At 37.8% G+C, this 21,298-nt stretch overlaps 1 protein-coding gene across 2 annotated transcripts in view; it reads left to right on the top strand.

Moving 5' to 3' along the window:
- The window catches only part of CCSER1 (coiled-coil serine rich protein 1), a gene marked incomplete at its 3' end in the record, with an annotated part of 1,087,168 nt that overhangs the window by 352,899 nt on the left and 712,971 nt on the right, over window positions 1-21,298 (top strand). For both annotated transcript variants that reach the window (XM_084881902.1, XM_084881903.1), the window contains exon 6: window positions 17,413-17,620. In XM_084881902.1, the coding sequence (XP_084738028.1) occupies window positions 17,413-17,620 (208 nt within the window). The remainder of the gene's footprint in view (window positions 1-17,412; window positions 17,621-21,298) is intronic.

The raw sequence follows: 21,298 nt of genomic DNA, 5'->3' as shown, positions 1-21,298 counted from the left end.
TAGATATTAATAAAGGTTAAATTGTTTCACATTTCTCTTTACTATGCTTGATACTGATTGGTTTACATATTTATTATATAAGTGAATTAAGATGATTATGACACATTGTTTAAAAATCACATGCCTATCAAAACCGGTTTGGCTCAGTGGTAGAGCGTCGACCTATGGACTCAAGGGTCCCAGGTTCAATTCTGGTCAAGGGCATGTACCTTGGTTGTGGGCACATCCCCAGTAGGGAGTGTGCAAGAGGCAGCTGATCGATGTTTCTCTCTCATGGATGTTTCTAACTCTCTATCCCTCTCTCTTCTTCTCTATAAAAAATTAATAAAATATATTTTAAAAAATAATAAATAAAAATCATATGCCATTCATATTTAAGTACTAATGTGACACCTTCTAGTCTGTCACATGATGATAGTACCAGCACTGCTGTGTCAAAAAGTAAAAAGCAGTCTAGTTTTCTTTGTGATACAAAGAATATATATGTGAAGGAAGAAATAAAATATTCTACATAAAAACCTTCTCCCAAACTTCAAGTTGCAATGAGGACAGTTGACATGTCTATTTTAGAAGAACTATGGACCTATAAAGCATTATACCAGTATATAGTGGCTGGAGTTATATATTTCCCAACAAGGATACTTATATTGGCTATCTCTATTTGTATTTACCTAACTAGCTAGTTAGCTTAACTATCTTAGAGTTATTTTATATAAGTGAACACTCAGAAAATATTTATCAGTAAAAGTGGATGAGAATACTTACTCTAGATAAATGTGACCTGATAGGATGTGTGTTTTAGCAACCACTGGCATATTAATGTCATTGGTCTTAACGTATTCAACTCATGTTTTATATGATTCTACTTCTCATATAAGAATTGCATAAGGTTCATATTGATTAGTGTGATTTTGGTTGGAAAATATATTTCTAACAGAAGGAAAAAAATCATATTTATTCATGGAATATCACTTTAAATGTGTCATTTCAGGAAACAATAACAACAAAATTTCCCGAAGAATCTGCCATTCTGTCTGAGTCAAAAATTCCGCTGCTCTTCTGATATCATACCCAGACTTTTCATCTTATACTTTTAGGGAGAACATTTGCAAACAACTCTCAGTAAATACTTTACAGCCAGCTATTGCTTATACATATCATACATGTGGAGATAAATTAATCAATTTAATATGATGTGAATAGTTCAAGTGATTTTATTTTCTGAGACTGACATCTTGACAGGGAGGCTATTGATCTACTTCAGTTGCTAGAAAATAAAAGTGTTATGCTATTTACTGTACCACTTGAATAGTTTGCTTCTAAAAATATTTAGAAGTCAAATCAATAATTAATCTAAATTATGCAACAGTACACTTCATCTGTCAATATTACTGTGACTACTAGAGTCCCAGTGCATGGAATTTGTGCACAGGGGGTGGGGGCAGGTCCCTCAGCCCGGCCTGTGTTCTCTTGTAGTCCAGGACCCCCTGGAGATCGGGCCTAAGCTGGCACTCAGACATCCCTCTTATAATCTGGGGCTCTCACAGTCCAGGACCCCTTGCTCCTTACAGGCTGCCTGTTGGGGAAGTGGGAGAGGCGCATCCCACCTCAGCTGTGCTCTCCAGCCATGAGCGCAGCTTCTGGCTTAAAGGGGGATGGGAGGGGGAGTGCTATTCAACCAGAAGCCAGGCTCACTTCTCCTTAGCGCTGGCCCAACCCCCAGTCCACGGGTGGAGGAGAGCAATCTGGGGCCAGGCAGGCTCGGGGAGGATCTGTGGGAGGTTGATGCTCTGTGGTCCTGCCCCACAGAGCATCAATAGAGTCTCTTCTATTATGCCACCCCCTGGTCCCCCCTCTTCCCCCTGCCTCTCTGGAAGGTGTGGCACATGACTGGGACCATGAAGCCCCCTCTCCAGCAGCCTCTACAGAAGGGGCAACACCGGGACCAGGCCATGCCTTGGCCTCTTCCTCTGCCTCTGCAGAAGTGGAAGTACCTGGACAGGTGGCAACATGGGCCAGGTCCTGGTGTTGCCTCTCTGGCTGCCTCTGAGGAAGGGGTGGCGCTGAGATGGTCAGCAATGTGGTCCTGGTCCAGGTGCTGCCTCTCCCAGGGCCTCTGCTGAAGGGGCAGTGCCAGGACAGGGACCAGACTTGTGCTGCTGCCTCTCCCACTGCCTCTGAGGAAGGGAGGGCGCCAGGACTGCCATGGCTGGTGCAAGTTCATTGGCCCTGCCCCTCTCCCCCTGGTCATTCTGGAAGGTCATCCGGTAGGACATTCAGAAGGTCTCCCAGCTGTCCGGAATAATTAGCATATTAGGATTTAATTATTATAGATGATAGTTGTTGATTTAAAAAGGTTTCACTCATAATATCAAATTTGCTAATATGAATTGAACAAATAAAGCTAGGATATGTATGTAGTACAGGTGGCAGGTGAATCACATTTCATAGCAACTATGAGATTAAAAAAATAGAATCTCAAAGCAATGTTATAGGTTAATTTTTTTAAATAAATAAAACACAGTCAATAATAAAACTATAGAAAAAAATGAAGACACTCCTCTTTCTTTAATGACTGGATTACTTTGATGACTAATGTTTTCTAGTCTTTCTTGTGATATGATGTAGGTGAGCTATAATTTCGGAGGATCTTTTAGTACATGATCCAGAGGTCAAAGTCACACTGCTTTATCCCTTTGATGCCTTAACAGGAGATCAGTGGGATTGATTCAAATCTCAGTTGGTTGCACAGAGAGAACAAAATGATTCCAGGAACAGAAGGTTTGCATTCATCCATGACTAGTCTACTTGGTTTTTAAAATCCAAAACAGACCTTTTCCAAAATATATGTTGAGTTCTTATAGGTTTGGCACATTTCATTTGTGTATGTTTTCATTACTAAACAAAACCTCATAGGGATATTTTTATAATACCACTTCATACGATGAAAAGTATATGTATATGTAGACTTTTTATAATTTTCTTTTTGTATTTTATTTTAAGTTACAGGTAAGTCAAATAGCAAACATTTCTACTGCCAGCTCTCTAAAGTCCAATTTAAAATTAGTAGGGTTGGTGGCTGGCATGGCTCAGCAGTTGAGCCAGGTTACTGGTTTGATTCCCTAATCCCTGGTGGGGATGTGTACAGGAAGCAACCGATCAGTGATTTTCCTCTCTCATTGATGTTTCTATTTTTCTATCCTCCTCCCTTCCTCTCTCTAAAAAATAATTAAAATATATATATATATATATATATATATATATATATATATATATATAATTACTGGGATCATTTATAGACAAAACACTTTAAATCATAAACTAACATTTAAACAGAAAATAAAATATTTTGACTCAAAGTAAATTTTTGTTCATGGAGAATTTTTTTAGAAAGACTATAGAGAGGGAAAAGGGTTATACCAAATATCATTCTTTTTAAATGGTGTAAAGTGTATCCTAAAGGTCCAGTTGGTAATTTAGTAGGGCAATATACTTGGGGAATAGTAGATAGTCTATCATTTAAAAGACAAGATAATCACAGAAAGCAGCCATTAATTTTTACCTTTCTAATGAACAAAAAGAGAGGCTGAGTTAAAGTCAATTTATTGGAGTTACCAATGAGAAGAAACTTGGGCAGTATAACATAAAACAAGATTTATAACACACGCAACTCCGTTTTCAAGCAGGGTAATTCCACACTTAACAAAGCTCATATAATTTTCTAGTGCAAACCTCCAGCCACTTTATTTTTCCTGGTGAAAAGAAGTTACCGAAAATATTAGTCTCAGAACCGCATTTATTCTTCCTTGTAAATGTGGGAGAAACTGTTATGCAGAATATACTTCTTCCCATTTAATATGGTTTGAGAAACCTAAAGCCACAGAATGTCTGTTTTCAGCAGACAACATGCCCTAAGTTTTTGGTGTGTGAAGTCATTCCTCCTGGAAAAGAAATATTTGTTAAAATAAAAATGCTGCACTAGGCCCTTATCAGCCACCAGCACATTAGCTGGATTAATTACCCAAGAGCGGTCAGGGTGGCGAGGGCGAGGACATAACATCAGTGCGTCTTGACAGAGGAGTTACAAGAATTGAATGGCCTCTGACTTAGAAAGTGCAAAATGAAATAAAGCATCTCGATAATGAATTCTGAATATCCAGGGAGCAGTAAGCCTCACTGCAAACCTGGAGAAGATCACAGAAAAGGGCACCACAGGAATACACCGAAGGGTGTGAGGGCACCAGAAAAAAAATTATATTACATTTTACACTTTAGCCTTGGGTCTGCCAAATGTACAACACCGAGTTCTTTGATACAGGCTTCAGAAACTTACGTGTGCTCACTTCATTTTTTAAAGGTATTTATTGTAAGGATATACAGTTCACAGAATTTTTTTTTAAAGAGCAAATAGACCTCAAGAAGAGCAGAAATATGGTAATAGAGAACTGAGATAGCAGGGCTAGCTCCGTAATTTTTAGCGCCCAGTGAAAAATGAAAATGGAAGGTTCCTTGTTAAAAATTATTGAAAAATTTAAGGTGATTTTCACAGGATATTAAACAAATTGCAAGGCCCTTCTAAGAGCAAATCCGATGTGACTGCACAGGATGCAAGGCCATGCTTTTGGCTCTGCATTGCATGAATGAATGGACAGGCTCTTCCAGTCTCCATTAGAGTAAGTCAGCAACTATGGTTCTCTGTCCCTGTGCTGGGTTCCTCAAGATTCACATTTTGGGGAACCAAAGTCTGTAGGTCAAGCTCAAGACATTTGACAGCACGGAAGAGATGGGGGAACTTGTTTAGGAATCCCAGAAGATTGCATATGATCATGAAGAAGAGGGACTTTCTCAAAGGAATGTAAAGTTTTTATTAGGAAAGAAAGCAGGAGGGTTTCTTCTTGTGCAGGAAAATAACAGATTTACCTAGGACTAAAAATATAAGAATCCATTGAAGCACTATAATGACCAGCTTCTTAAAGTTGTCTCTAAGGCCAGAAGTAGTTTATTTATTATAGTACCCCAGTAACCTCCCCAGGTCATAGACACTTGCCTTTAAATATTCCAAAACTGTTAACTTCAATGATTGTAGGAGAGTTTTTTTTTAATAAAACAGTTTTGTTAAAGTTTCCAATATAAATTATTATAATTATCTACCTTCTATAAAACTATTGAAGAATACTATACAAAAATGTTTGAGATAGAAAAGGAAATAAAAAGATCATAGAAATTACTCTAAGGTAATGTGTGCTTATATTTTCCAGTCAGTGTTTATGACTTTTAGGCTCTGTCTTAGTGAGCTCATTGAATGCGTTTGCCAAGCAGTCAGTCCTCTCTGGAGGAAGCAGAGGGGTTAGGACACAGACTCTGGAGCAGGATTTTGTAGATTTAAAGCCTAGTTTTGCTATTTGTATCTTGTTCAGTTTCTGTGCCTTAGATTCCTCATCTGTAAGTTATTAATATCAGAATTGACTATGAAAAAATTGACTATGAAAATAAGGTGACAGTTTAGGATATAATTAAGATTGATAATTAAAAATTATTTATTTCCAGTCATCAAAAATAGATATAAAACAATCTAATAATGTTATTTTGGAACACTTATTTTACAAATGGAACTTGATTTCTTTCTGAAGAATTTTCCCCCGTTATCCTTCCTAAATGGATAGTTGTCTCTGGAGAGGAAAGAACAGAGTGGAAGGTTTTTTTTTTTTTTAAAGCTCTTTGGTTTTGTAAAGAAAAGGGTAGGTTATTTTTTTTTTTTACCCTCATCTCTGTTTCAAAGACAATTGAACATTGATACCAATCTGTGTTTCTGCTGCTTCTGAAAAAGAGAAACTATCCTGTGCCACCAGCAAGCACTGTTATCTGGTTTTAAATGTCAAATACACTTCAGCATAGAAAGAAAGAAACGGAGATAACATTAAAAGAGGAATATATTGGAGCCAAAGATAGAGTCCAACCATCTAAGTGTCTGTGTCATCAAGAATGGAGTTAGAAAAAGATTAGTCAACAGAAACCTAAAGCATTTTGCAGCTTCTAACTTATCTAACCTTGTGATTTATAGCCACATATCATGTTTATATATGTGATTGCAGTATTTATCTATGTTGGTGCATCCCGATGAATAATGGAAAGGTAATTCAGCTACTTCAAACTGAGTCATTTAAATCAGCTCAGCTATGGCACTCTGTCTTTATGTCATCCCTTTCAAGGTCTAGCCTCAGATACTCTTCTTAGCCTCAAGGACTTGCAACAGATATTTATACATTGGCAGTTCTGTGATGTATAATTATGTATGAACTATATTCTGTGCTTTTCATTTGCACAAATGGTCTAGACTGTTGTTTATACAAAGTCCAGTGGTTCTTTTTTATTTTTGAGTTAAAAAAAAAAAAGGTAGACATGCTTTGTTTTCCTTGTCCATTACTAGTTAAGCTTATTATAGTTTACAAAGTAGTTCCATTTTTAGAATCAGTATGGTTTGATGGTTCTACACCATGACAGTGTGCTTTGCAGCTTTGCATATCATATCATAGTGTTTATTATTATAACATTTAGCATAGATATTTTAAATTTAACACCTTATGAGATAATTTTGTAATGAGCTATTCAACCATCTTCCTGGGAAATTATAAGTAGAGAGAGCCAGGGTCATAACATCCAAAATGACCGAAGGCTGAACTGAACGCCAGGCTGCCTGTGTAGCAGGTGAGTGGGCTGAACTGCTCATCTCTTGGAGAGAGAGAAGCAGGGCTGATCATCAACAGCAGTGGCTGATGCAAGACCCAGAGATAAGCAGGGTGATCAGACCCCGATTCTCTCTCCGGGTCTTGCCAGCAGCCAAGCCTCTCTCTCCCTCCCAGATGACAGCAGTTCAGCCTGTTTGCCAGCTGCTGATCAGCCCCACCTCTATGATCAGGTCCAGAGATAGGCCTGGAAATGCTGACTGGCATAGAAACTGACCAATCAGAACCAAATCTGGGTGAATTGCAAGGAGCCAATGGTTGCCTAAGAGGAGGAGATTTTGACACTGACTGGCATAGAAAACAACCAATCAGAACCAAATCTGAATGAACAGCAAGAAGTCAATGGCTGCCTAGGAGGTGAAGCTTTTGGTGCTGACTGGCATAGAAACTGGTCACTTAGAACCTACTCTGGGTGAACTGCGAAGGCAGAACCTAAGGTGGGGGCTGAGGAGGGGTTTAAGGGCAACAGCTGTTTGATGTAAGGAGTAAGAAAGTGAATCAATTTTTTAATGACCAGTTTGACAATTTAGTGCATATGGCTTGCTATCAGTCCAGATATAGAGATTATGTGTTTTTATGCCAAGCACATCTCCTCCTGCTGCAATAGGCTTCTCCCTCCACCCCATTTAAGCAATATCCTATATAATCTATCCATACTAATAAAAGGGTGATATGCTAATTATACTGGGTCGACTGGGCATCTTCCACACATCTGACTTCCTTCTGCTCAAAGCCATGGTGGTGGGAGCCAAGATAGACGCAGTTAGGGGCAATCAGGCTGGCAGGGGATGGCATTTGGGGGCAATATCAGGCAGGCAGGGGAGGGCAGTTTGGAGTGACCAGAATGGCAGAGAGGGCAGTTGAGAGTAAGGTCAGGCCTGCAGGGGAGGGCAGCTGGAGGTAAGGTTAGGCCTGCAGGGGAGGGCAGTTAGGGGTGACCAGGCAGGCAGAGGCAGTTAGGGGCAATCAGTCCAGCAGGCAGAAAGGTTAGGGGTGATCAGGAAGGCAAGGGGAGCAAGGTAAGGATTATCAGGCCAGCAGGCAGAGGGGTTAGGGGCAATTAGGTAGGTAGGCAGGCAGGTGAGTGGTTAGGAGCCAGTAGTCCCAGATTGCGAGAGAGATGTCTGACCGCTGGTTCAGGCCTGATCCCAGTCCTAAGGAGTCCCAGATTGGAGAGGGTTCAGGCCAATCTTAGGAACCCCCCTCCATATATGAATTTTGTGCACCTAGCCTCTAGTTTACTATAACATTACATAAATCTAATTTCTTAGGATATTCATAGGTATCATTAGTGCTCAAGAAATATTTATTGAAAAAAAAATGAATGAATATTCAAATAAGTTTAGGAAATACAGGGTTAAACAAAGTTATCAGGATTGTTCAGTTTTTATTACACTAAGACTACACCAGGAGCTGCTAGAGATTAAATATTTTAAGCATATTTGATCATTGTTGATTTTTTTTACAAGGAAAAAGCAATTATATTTTTATCTCCCAGTGCCACACCTGCATTTTATATTACATAGGATCAATCTATCATAGGATCTGTTTTACTTATTAGACCCTGTAGCTGCGATTCAAACCAGCCATCCACAGTCTGGACCGTGGCCTTGTGATCCAAACTGAAAGATATCTGCAGGTTTGACTAACTGCATTATTGTTAGCATATTACTAATATCATAATAGATCATTAAAATATGTTAAAAGGTAATATAATTTATCGATATAACTGACTGGTAATTTAAGAAAATAATACTTAAGAATTACCAATTCATTAATCTCAAGGTGGTAGAAACTTTTCTGAATCTGACTTCAGGTATAAAGTTGTTTGTTTTTTTCTTTATTGATTAGGTATTACATATGTGTCCTTATTTTCCCCTCCATCTCTCCCCCCAACTCATGCCCTCTCTCCCCTGATATCTGTGTCCATTGGTTATGCTTATATGCATGCATACAAGTCCTTTGGTTGATCTCTCTCCCTTATCCCCACCTTCCCCTACCTTCCCTCAACTCATCCAGTATGCATGATTCCAGCAGACTCTTACTTTCTAGAATTAGGGTTTGGGACAGCATATTGGCTATAACTCAATTATGCACTTTGTATTTAGCAAATAGAGTGAGAAACTATACATTGTTTCCAGTATTACTAAATATGGGGTTTTCTTCAGTCAGATAACTATGCCTCCACTACAACTTTATATTCTAAAATAGGTCTCTCTAAGAACAAGAGGAGCTATATTTAAACCTAGAAGCCATGAAAATCCCTACTACACTTTTCCCTCTTGCCACTACTTGATATTTATATCCATACTCAATCTTAGTTTCCTTTACTATTATTATTTCTGTTACTATTATTATACCTGATGTTTTATTGTACTTGATGTTTATTTTTTTTCTCTCCCTAATGCACTGGCATATAATATTTTTACTACCTTGAATAGTTATGCCTTGGTAAGGCTCCAAAGATAAGTCTTAACAGTGCTCCATGAAAAATTGTGATATGTAAGCATATTATTTGGGATTTTTTAAGATAAAATTCTTAGCATATATGTTTAGTGTATGTGAAATCATCATATATTAATTCATTTTTCCATGAATACCTACTAATTCAATAAATACTTATTGAGAAACTGCTGGGTGCTGGGCATTTGGAAATACAAAGGTCACCAAAAGAGGTCTTCATCTACTTTGGTTTCACTGGGTTAAAAGAAGAAACATTCAGTGTAGCCTGAATTAGTAGGAAGGATTGCAGAGAGAACTTCCTGAGAGTGGGGTACATTAATCCAGGCTTTAAGGATAAGTATAAATTAGCCACACTATATCAAAACTCACATATATTCTGGGGGAATTTATGACAAGTGAACACGATGAAACATGTCTAATCTATTGTGCTATTATTGCACTACATGTTTTGTCTGTCTTGCTAAGGATAACAAGACAAGATTTGACACAGTGGGCTGAAATTCATATATTAAAAAGTAAGCCAAATGATTTTTGTATGTATGAGAAAGAATTTGTCTTTCTGGAATTTGGAAATCCTTAGTTTTGTGTAATCTGTAAAAAAAAAATCTTATTTTTTTAGTTAAAATAGAATATAAACCATCTTCTCAAGAATGGAATCTGGGAAATTTGATTGGTAAGATTGATATAGGTTGTATTAACCTTTCCCAAGTTGACACAGTTCCGTGACTCTAAAGATTTACTCAGTCATAATCTCCAACTCTTTCATTTTTGAAAAGTATTGGAATTTTTACAGTTTCTTTGCCACAATGTATTATGCCAATAATTTTAGGTATTGCCTTTATGCCAAGTTACAGAGCGAGTATTGATTTTCTGTTTGGGAATACTACTTCCTAAATTATATACTCATAGCTAACACTTATCACACTTCGATTGCCAACTCCCGAATATTTTAAAAGGTGAAGGGCACACAGCTATCATTTAAAACTGTGCAATTGTCTTCAGGTTGTATAGTGTTAAGGATGTCACCAATGTTATATATTACAGCAGAATATTTTTGTAATTGACTCTTGCTGCTTATATTTTTAAAACATTGCATTTTATAAATGTTATTTAGAGGGTAATTGAAGACATTCTATAGTTCTGTTTTCTTATTTAAAAGTTGTAATATAATGTAAATTATAGAAATCAAATATACAATAACATTTAATAATTTTTAAAAATTATATCAAAAAACATTATATGCAATTCTTAAGTGGTCATAAGAGGAGAATTTTACATACAAGTTCTTAAAACAATTAAAATCCAGTTCTAAATATATTATGTGATAGCCCTAGCTGATTTGGCTCAGTGGATAGAGCTTTGGACTGGGAACTGAAGGGTCCCGGGTTTAATTCTGGTCAGGGGCACATGCCAGATTGTGGGCTCTATCCCCAGTGGGGGCATGCGGGAGGCAGCTGAATGATGATTCCCTCTCATCTTTGATGTTTCTATCTCTCTCTTTCCCTCTCCCTTCCTCTCTGAACTCAGTAAAAGTATATTTTAAATAAATGAATGAATGAATGAATGAATGAATGAATAAATAAATAAATAAATAAATAAATATCTTATGTTGCTGGGGCTGATCAGCAGTCCCTGAACTATGGAGGAACTCCATCACAGTTTCACTATGGGGGAGAGGCTGAGGAATGGCCTGGCCGAAGTGACCAGGCAGCCTTGATTGCCTGCCTCATTAGGCTTTTGTTAAAATTTTTATATTTAGATACCATCAGTAGGGTGAGTAATGTTGGAAGGACACATGTGTTTACATTGTCCTCTAGGCAAGGGCATCCAGGGATTAAGCATGAGGATTCCAGTAAACACCCAGGGGTCTGCACATGCACAGACTTGTTTGTAAAGGTCAAGGAATAATTAGGGGCACCACCTTCAATGCTCCCCTAAGTCTCCCCTAAGTCAGAATCCCTATAAACAGGGCAGGTGGCCTTCCACACACTTCCTTGTTCTCAGAATGTCCTTCTCACAAACTTTCTATCCAAGTCTCTTGTGCTCTCCAGCATCTATACTAATAATAGCCTAGACACCCTCATGTCATCACAAGATGGCTGCCCCATGTCACAAGATGGTCGACACAAGATGGCTGGCAGGGTAGGGCAGTTGTGGGTGATCAGGCCGGCAAAGGAAGGCAATTAATGGTGAGCCAGGCCAGCAAGGGAGGACAGTTGGGGGTGACCAGGCCTGCAGGGGAGGGCAATTGGGGGTAAGATCAGGCCAGGAGAGGAGAGCAGTTTGGGGAGACCAGGACAGCAGGCAAGGGTAGTTGGAGGAAATCAAGCCTGCAGGGAAGGGCAGCTGGAGGCTATCAGGCCTATAAGGGAGGACAGCTGGGGGCAGTAGGACTGGTAGGTAGAAGCAGGCAGGTGAGTGGTTAGAAGCCAGCAATCCCAGATTGTGAGAGGGATGTCCAACTGCCAGGATCAGGCCTACACTGGCTGTTTCTCATCCCCTGAGGGGTATCAGATTGGAGAAGGTGCTGGCTGGGCTGAGGGACACCCCCTTAGTGCATGAATTTTATGCACGGGGCCTCTCGTTATATAATAATGAAATAGGATGGCTTTATGGTGGAGTTAGGTTTTAAAAGATTATTCAAGTTTCCCACATCATATAGCTCTGAAATAAGACATTCATATTTTTTGTGATTTATTATCCTGATATTGACAGGAAAAGGACAAACAACAAATAGCATTGGAGATAAAATTATTTTAAATATATAAATATAGTTTTTGGTCTTGTTGTTTACAAGAGTCAGGAAAGAGTTATGAATGAATAGTGACAAGCAGCTAACATTGTCTGCCATAATTTTTTTTTTGTTGTTTTATATTTATATAAATTGATTCTAGAGTTTTCATAGTATTCATTTCTCTGGTAAAACTAACCATCTGTTTATTTATTATGCCCTCCTTTTTTTTTTTTTTAAAGACTGACTAAATTTATAATAGCTGCTTAAAAAATTTTCCTGCCAGTTCTAATATAAGGGTCATCTCATAGTGTTCATGATTTTTTTTTGCTTCTTTGCATTTCTATTGCCTTAAATATTTGTCAGACATTGAAAATGTCTTATTTTTGAGACTCAGCATTTGATATTGTCTTTCTTTAAAGAAACAAAAAGAGTGTTGTTCTAGCAGGCAGCTAATTTACCAATTGATCAGATTGATTTTTTGAAGCTTTTTTTTTCAGTTGGGAAAGCTCATGTCTCCCAGCACTCTGTGACTTCTGTGTCCCTGGCAGATACTCCCTGTATCTGCATAAGCATAAAAACTACAGGCTGTGACCGAGTTTAACACCCTGAAGCCAGCATAGTGGCAACTCATATAATTACTGCTGTTTTAATTTTGTGCTTTTGGCACCTAGAAATGTTTCTGTCTTCCCCTCCTGCACTATAATATGTTTAGAAATAAATGTGGTTATAAGTAATCCGGTGCCTCTCTGTGTTTGGAACAGGAGATTGAGTGTAGGTCAGCTCAGTCTAATGAATTCCCACAGGTCTCCTCACATTAATTTTTCTAGCTGCATCTGTGATAAGTGCTACGAAGAAAGACTTAGCCTAGAGAAGAGGAACCTGTGAATGTTTGAAAGGTAGGAATGCAAAGGCGTTTTCCCTGAAGAAGAAATGTATTTTAAGGTGAGCTCTGCAGATGGGTAAGCGACGCTTTTTCATGCAGCTGGAATGGCAGAAGCAAAGTTCCTGAGGCAGGATGGAGCTTGGCACATTCCAGGGCTTGAATAAAGGCCAGTGAAATTAGGACTCCAAGCACAAGGAGACAGTTGTTATAAAATGAGATATGGTGAGACAGGCAGTTGCTAGATTATGGAGGATCTTTGTGGCTATGCTAAGATATTTGTATTTTATTTTGTCTTCCCCCATATCTTCCATTTCCTCTACCCATCACTTAGGCAGTGTGCAATTCTCTTACATGTAAATTCATACCTAAATGTAGAATGTTAATAAGTTATTTCTAGCCACTGTGCTGTGGAGGGGTGGATTCTGATCCCATCCTTTCTAGAAATATAGCTAAATATACAACTTTAAAACAATTTAAGATACAGGGTTTTCCCCCCTAAAATGATGTTTTCAGATAAACAACATATTTTCCATAGAAAATATGAGGAAAATAGCTTATTCCCTAATAGTCTTTTTGTAGTTTCTTTAATAAACAGTTTTTATTCAGTTATGGGATGCCAGTTTATTTATACCAATTTATACCTTGCCCTTGTCATAGAATTATTCAAGCTAACCTGGCCCTTTAAAAAAAATCTACTTAATGAAATGTTTGAAGGCAGGTGTATGCATATGCTCATTTCTTATGCAGGGCAAAACGAGATTATCTTTACCTTCCATCCCTTGAAAATCTAGTTCAGAAATCATAGCCACATTACAAGGTGTAAATTTTTGAGATCCCTTTTGGCCATAGATATTTACTATAGTGAAAGGTGTCAGTGCACTAAACAGGCAGTAATTCCTATGACAGGTAAGAGCATCAGTCCTTTGCAACTAACATGATCTTGTATTTTGGCCATTGTATTGGGAAGTTCTCAAGTGATTTGAAAAGAACGTGTGAATGGGAAAAATTTCTCACTATTAATATGATAGTGATAGCAAGAACCAAATGAGGAAAAATTTGTAATTTCCTATTAATCACTCTATGAGAGCTTGATTGTTTATTCAACTTCAATATATAGCTATTTACTTGTCTGAAAAATGGATTTGCAGCAGAACTTTGTGAAATAGCTTGGTAGAAAATTCCCTTCATGCAAAGGATAGTGACAAAAGTACAGAGCCAATTCACCATAAGAATGTAAGTTGTATGTTTTAAGTAATGGCTCAAATTCTCAAGTTTCTCCAAGTTGAAACTTTCAAGAGTTTCATTTAACGTAATGTTTATGAGTTTTGCTTTTAATCTTGCTCAAAACCTTTGTCATTTTTGTACTTGTGGACTGAGAAAGACCCATAAGTCTCAATTTGACGTTATCTAAATGTTACAGAATTTTAAAGACTTGGTCAGCATGATAAGCAAGGAAGCAAGTGTAAATATCACTGAACAATTCTACCGCAGATTCATGGAGTTAAAACAGAGGGTGACCTGGGTTCAGCGGCAATTACATTGTTTTTATTTGCAGTAGTTATGATGATTAATGAATCACTGTTTCAGGCCTCAGTATCTTACTTTTTTTTTTCTTTTGGCCAAGATAAGGGACTCTCTTTTACGATATAAAGAACATTTGTTCAGTTTAATGAAACTGTAACAATTCAGAGAATTGGCAGAGAGAGCCATATATCCCAAAGTGCTTAAGTGTATTATCTGGTGAATTCTGTTAAGCAGAAGCAAGAAAGCACCTGAATCTAGCTTTACCCTCTGGGCTTATAAAGGTTGTCTCTGCTAGAGGAAACTGTGGCTCCACATGAGAGAGGTTTCTCCTTTTCTTGTCAACCTAACGGGCTGGATTTTGTTTTTATGTGAATTTGTTCAGAGACACTTGAGTAATTTGGCCCAATAAAAATCTATTTTTAAAAACATCCATGTTCAAAATATTTAACAACTGTAAACTCCAGGCATCAATCAATCAGAAAAACACTGACCATGCACAGCACAGGCTGGCCCTGCTGGCCAATGCTGCTCAATAGCAGCCCTGTGCAACAGCCCAGGTTACTGCCTCAGCCTAAACAAGAATGTAATAGCCCAGGTTACTGCCTCAGCCTAAACAAGAATGGGTTGGATTACTGTGATCTTTTTTTTTTTTTATAAAATACATTTTATTGATTTTGTATAGAGAGGAAGGGAGAGAGATAGAGAGTTAGAAACATCGATGACAGAGAGTCATCGATCAGTTGCCTCTTGCACACCCCCTACTGGGGATATGCCCGCAACCAAGGTACATGCCCTTGACCGGAATTGAACCCGGGTCCCTTCAGTCCCCAAGCCGACGCTCTATCCATTGAGCCAAACCGCTTTCGGCGGATTACTGTGATCTTGTTGCCAACTTTTATTCATGTAGAAATAAAATGTTTTGAGATTTAAAACAATAATAATGTGAAAGAATATTATTTGTTATATATATTTTTTTTGGTATCAACTAATAAGCAATGAATAATTCTGGTGAACCTCTGGAGTTCAGAGATCCATTCCTATTAATCCCTGAAACATCAATGACTATTGCCATGCTGGACACAAGGACCTGAAGTAGATGGCGTCCATCATTTTGAAAATATGCCATCATTCTGTCATGTTGGAATTAAGAACAGGTCTAAAATTTTTAAGTACAAATCAAATGGCACATTTTATCAACTGAATACATTGCTGTAGGTAGCGCATTCTTAACTGACATTGACAGAAACCTTTGGATTTGTAAATGCTAAATTCCAATTCTCAGAACCTCAGTAAATTCCAGAAACTAGTCAGCTAGTACAGTTTGTGAAAGCTTTGTCAGTCTTCACTGATATTTAGATACATGACTGGACACTTTCAAAGAAACATTAATCCAAACTAAAAGAAATCATAAAATGTTAGCTATTTTTTTTTTTTTGTAAAATGGTGGGAAGTTTTGAACTATGGGAGGCAGCTCTATAATTCATAGCAGTTCACCTTACAGGAAAAAAAAAATATATATATATATATATATCATATATATAATATATATGATATATATATATGTACAAGTGAGAGTTGTATGTATATATTATTACAAATAATTGTGTTTTCTTCAGTCACTCATTGTTGTATATGTTTATTCATCTTCAATACACAGTTATTTATTGAGTCAGCCTAATATGTTTCAGATACCAGACTAGTTCATGATGTAAACTTCATACATTTTTAATAATAATTCTATTGTAACTAAGATACTATTACACATAATGTGACCTCTTGGGCTTGATTAATTAACACACATGAAATTAATAGCACAGTTCTTGGCCCACAGTCAGTTCTCAAAAAATGTTAGCTATGATTTTCTAAAAAATTCTTTCATTATACATATAATGGAGGCCCAGTGCACAGAATTCGCTGCCGGCCGCGGCCTCCCTCCACACCCATCTTGGCCTGGCACTGCCTGCCCACTTGCTTCACCATCCCACAGCAGTCCTGCTTTCGCCGGGGTCCATTGTGACGGGCAGCATCTCCACTGCCATTGGCTGCCAGGGCAGCATTGCCAACACCTGCCATGTTTGTGCCACCCCCTGGTGGACAGCACATGTCTAACTCCCAGTCAGTAGAACTCTCATCCATAGGACAGTTTGCATATTAGCCTTTTTTATAGGACCAGAGGCCCACTGCATAAATTTGTGCATGGGTAGGGTCCCTCAGCCTGGTAGATGATTGGCCAGGGTAGGGAGAGCTGGAGGTTGGCCTGCCTTGGGGGGAAGAGAAAGCAGGGAGGGACCACTGGAGTTTGGCCAGCCAGGGGAAGTTGGCTGTGGGAGCACACTGACCACCAGGGTGCCGCTCTTGCATTGACTGTCTGTTCCCTGGTGGTCAGTGCATGTCACAGGAACTGGTGGCTTCGTTCTAAAGATCACTTAGGCTTTTATATATGTAGATAATGGAGCTTGATAGTGATATTATTATAACCAACGAATGTACCTATGAAGACGAGTAAACATCTGAGTGTGATCCAAAAGTGTGTTTTCTTTACTAACTATTCAATCATTGTAAATTAAATGACATTATTTTCAAATAATGAAATTTGAATAAAATTAGCTGAGGATATATAGTTTCTTACGTGCATCCTTGCCTGACCTTGGTGGCAAGTTAAAAGGCAAGTTTTGTTGCTATTTTTTTCTTCTTCTCAATTTAGGTAACTAAGTAAACTTGTCATATAATTTGATAAGTGATATATACAAAAGGTATTGTATTAATTTTCCAATTAATTTTTAATTTTCAGAACACTGTTGTAAGAAATTTCTCTTGCAGCAATTTATGTTGACTTTCCATATTTGTAAAAGAATTTAACAAGTATAAACACATTGTTAGAATGAAATTCTAACCTGGGGGGAAATCACTTCTTACAATGGTGGTTGCCATTAAATCTTTCCATTGTTGGCCCTAAAAATAGAGCAGCCAGTTATTTTACCAGAAAAAAAAAAAAATGGACAACTTGGAAAATACTGCTGTGAAAATGCTACATTGTAATCGTTGTTTATTATTTTTCTTATTAGGAACCTTTCACTGAAGTTAACAAAAGACATTGATCAGGAAGCCAGGTGTTCACATATTAGCCGAATGCCCAGCAGTCCGTCTGCAGATTGGCCCCTGCAAGCTGTGGAAGAAAATGGAGGCATGGATTCTCTGCCCTTCAGACTGATGCTACAGGACTGCACAGCTGTCAAGACACTATTATTAAAGATGAAGAGAGTTCTTCAAGAGGTAATGGTTTACTCTAAGAATAATGTCTTTTGGTGCTAGTACACAGCTAGACCTGGTTAGCCCCCACTTCTGTCATGAATTAACTGCATGGCACAGGGCAGGAATCAAGTGTTGGAAGCTCTGATCTAGACATAATCATTAGCTCTAAAATGTTAATATTCTGTGAAGGAATTAAAAAAAATAATGATATCAAGTAAAGAGAAATAGGCATCAGCCGCAATGCTTATATGCTATGATAAAGCTAATGAGCACATTAAATGAATTTCATTTTAAACATACTGAGGCTTTATTCATCAATATATATAAAAGCCAAGCGACCAGAACGCCAGAGTGACTAGTTGCTATGACATGCACTGAGGCCCACCAACCGGTCCAATCAGTGGGTGGCCCATCCCCTGGCCACCCCGGCAGGATCAGGGGTGGTGCAGGCCGGCCAATCTCCTGTGGCCCCTCTCCCAGCTGGCCCAGCACTTGATTAGCTCCCCCACCCCGATTGGAGCAGGGCCAGCGACCAACCACCTGTGACCCCTCCCTCCTGCCAGCCTGGCCAGATCAGCCTCCATCTGGGTGCACTAGCTGGACCCCCACCCATACACAAATTCTTGCACCAGGCCTCTAGTATAACAATAAAAATTTAGTCATTTAGTTGCAATAAAAATCAGTCCAGTAAGGTGTAATCTGAATCTTTGATTTTTTTTCCTGTTGAATATAGTTGCCCTCCCATAGCCTATACTTATTTAGCTGATAAGCTGATAAGCTGCTCAGGAAAATGCATAATGCATTCTTTTACCTTTCTGTTCATGACTTAGCTATTCTTTAGATTCAAGTATGCTATGGTTTTATTTTTATAATCACCCCAGTTATTTTCTTTCAGGGATTTAAAAAAAAAAAAAAATATATATATATATATATATATATATATATATATATATATATTCAAATTCAAGACACCAGTCTGAGATTTTTGACTTCAAATTTAGTGGGATTTTATTATATCCCATGATCATTCACTTATTTCTCTTTATTGATAGGAGGTATTAATAAATAGTGTGAAGAGAGAAATGAATCATATTGTGGTTAACTTTACAATGATGATCACTGACAGTTGCTTTTCTAACACTGATAATAATAAGAATGCTAGCAGCTACCACTAGAGGCCAGAATGGAATCAGGAAGAGAGAAGGATATTTAATGGAAATGATTCAACCGATTATTGAGGGCATTCAGTCATGTGTTTTTTTAAACTCTTAAAGCAAAAACTGGAAATCTCTACTCCCTATACCGGTGACTATAGTAACTGGGTGGTCTTAGAATAAATGCAGGGGTATGTAGGAATGCTCTGCTGATACTGAATCCCTGTTCACATTTCAGGAAGTTTAAGAGCTGGCAGTTAAGCACAGGCATACAAAATCCAACTACATATATAACAAAAGAGATTATATTTTAACAGCAAAATCAAAACTCATTTTCTAGTTATTGTACTATACTGTTAACTGTACAAGTGAGCTTATTTATATCTATTGGATCTATTTGTGGAAATCCTATATAATAGTTGTGGTGCATATTTCCCAATTATAGATTCATTTAGGTCATTTTGGTAGCTTGAAATCAGCCATGTAGGAGCATTATGCCACAGAAGTCGGCAAACACTGTAAACGAGGGCTTTTAATTTTTGATGAGCATTTTGTAAAATATTTACCGACACACTTCTCTCTGAATGAATATTGTTTCTGTATTGACAACATAAGCACTTGCTGCACTTGTGGAATCTCTCTGATATCTGGCTTAACATATAGTCTGAACCTCTTTGAACAAGGAAAACTGAAAAATGGCAGTTGTATTAAAAGATATTAATCTGAACGTCAGTAACATTCAACTATTCATCTTCTTCTCTCTTTAGTTACATATTCTAATTTAGAAAATTCATACAGATAAAGGGTAGTAGAAGAGTTGGCATATGGAAGAGTCAGGGGGCTTTCTTAGGGTACTTAATTTTATAATTTAAAGCTATTTAGTGATATTCACCATAAAGTCAATGTTCAGAATACATTGAGGTTATTTTTATACTTTTACCCATTTTATACTTGTCCATTTTTCTTCATGAAATAGTGTTTGAAGAAACTGAAGAGAATAGATTTTTAAAGCTGATGTACAACGAGCAATAATTACATCTATTTATTAAGCCTGTTCAGAGAGCAGGGAGTCTTAAATTCTTTATGGTCAACAAGAAAAGAACCATTGTGGTTCTTATAGTCAACGTTGTAGTATTAAGATGTTCATAATATTGATAGATGTCTTTAAAGAAAATGGTTTATTGAAATTTTTTTAAAACAGGAATTTTCAAAAGACAATTCATATGTCATTGCTATATTTGAGATTAATGCCAACTGTCTATTTTAAATTAATAATACATTTTAATATAGAACAATAATGTTTATTCCTATTTTGTGAACTTGTTTTTAAAATTTATTCTCATTGTTTACACTATTGCAGACGTCCTCATTTCCTCCTCTCTTAGCCTGTCTCCTCTCAGCCCTGCTCCTACCCCTCACCTGGTCTATACCACAGTGTTGTCTGTGACCACCAGCGATGACCTTATTTTTTATTATCCATAGTAGTATGAATTTTGTATACAGACTACTTTTTAATTGCATACGAATTCAGTTATTTGATTTTTAAGATAAAAAGGTGATTAATGAATTTAATATATCCCACTGGAAAATACTCTTATTTGAAATATTTCCTAATGGAGCTCAGGTGACATCTGAGATTTAAATTTTAAGGTGAGTCAAATGTGAATAATCTAAATGGAATATCATACCCCTAATTTTGCCCTCCCTCTTCTGTGAAGATCAGTTGCTAGTATTAAAATGCATATAAGTATTCCCAACAACCCCAAAGGTCAACTCCTTTATTTAAAAACAAACAATAACAAAACAAACTGACTTTGGTCCCATAGAAATTCTACTCTTATTTTATTCTTTACTACCTATACTAATAAAAGGGCAATATGCTAATTAGACCTGGTTAGTTGTACATCTTCTGGACATCTAACTTTCTTCCAGATAAAGCCACAGTGACCTGGGTAGGGAGGTAGAGACTGTTAGGGACAATCAGTCTGACAGGGGAGCAATTAGGGGGATACCAGGCTGGCAAGAGGGCAGTTGGTGGTGACTAGGCTGGCAGAGGGGAAGTTAGGGGGTGACCAGGCCAGCAAACAGAGATGGTTAGGGGTGATCAGACAGGTATGTATGCAGGTGAGCAGTTAGGAGCCAGCGGTCCCAGATTGTGAGAGGGGTTTCTGACTGTCAGTATAGACCCCATCCAGGGATTGGGCCTAAACCAACAGTTGGACATTCCCTGAGGGATCCTGGATTGGAGAGGGTGCAGGCCGGGCTGAGGGATCCCTCCCGCTTGCCCCCGCATGCATGGGCCTCTAGTTCATGAATAAAAAAAAAAGTGACTTTAACAGTAGATAATTTTTTATTCTTTTGTTAATGTTTTTAAACATGATTCTATTATCTATAAATGAAGAGGATATCTACAGAGATAGTTTCTGTTATCTTATTTCCTTTTAGTTTGCACTGCTCTTTTATAACCTAGTCTCAGAAGTAACATAACATTACTTTTGTAAAAATTTATTTATTGGTGACAATAGCAGCCTTGATTCAGCAGGGG

Source organism: Pipistrellus hanaki (genome assembly GCF_964339955.1).
Source record: "Pipistrellus hanaki genome assembly, chromosome: 1".
In the NCBI taxonomy this organism is placed as follows: Eukaryota; Metazoa; Chordata; class Mammalia; order Chiroptera; family Vespertilionidae; genus Pipistrellus; species Pipistrellus hanaki.
Note: the sequence above shows the minus strand (reverse complement) of the source record. Positions and strands in the feature narration are given on the sequence as shown.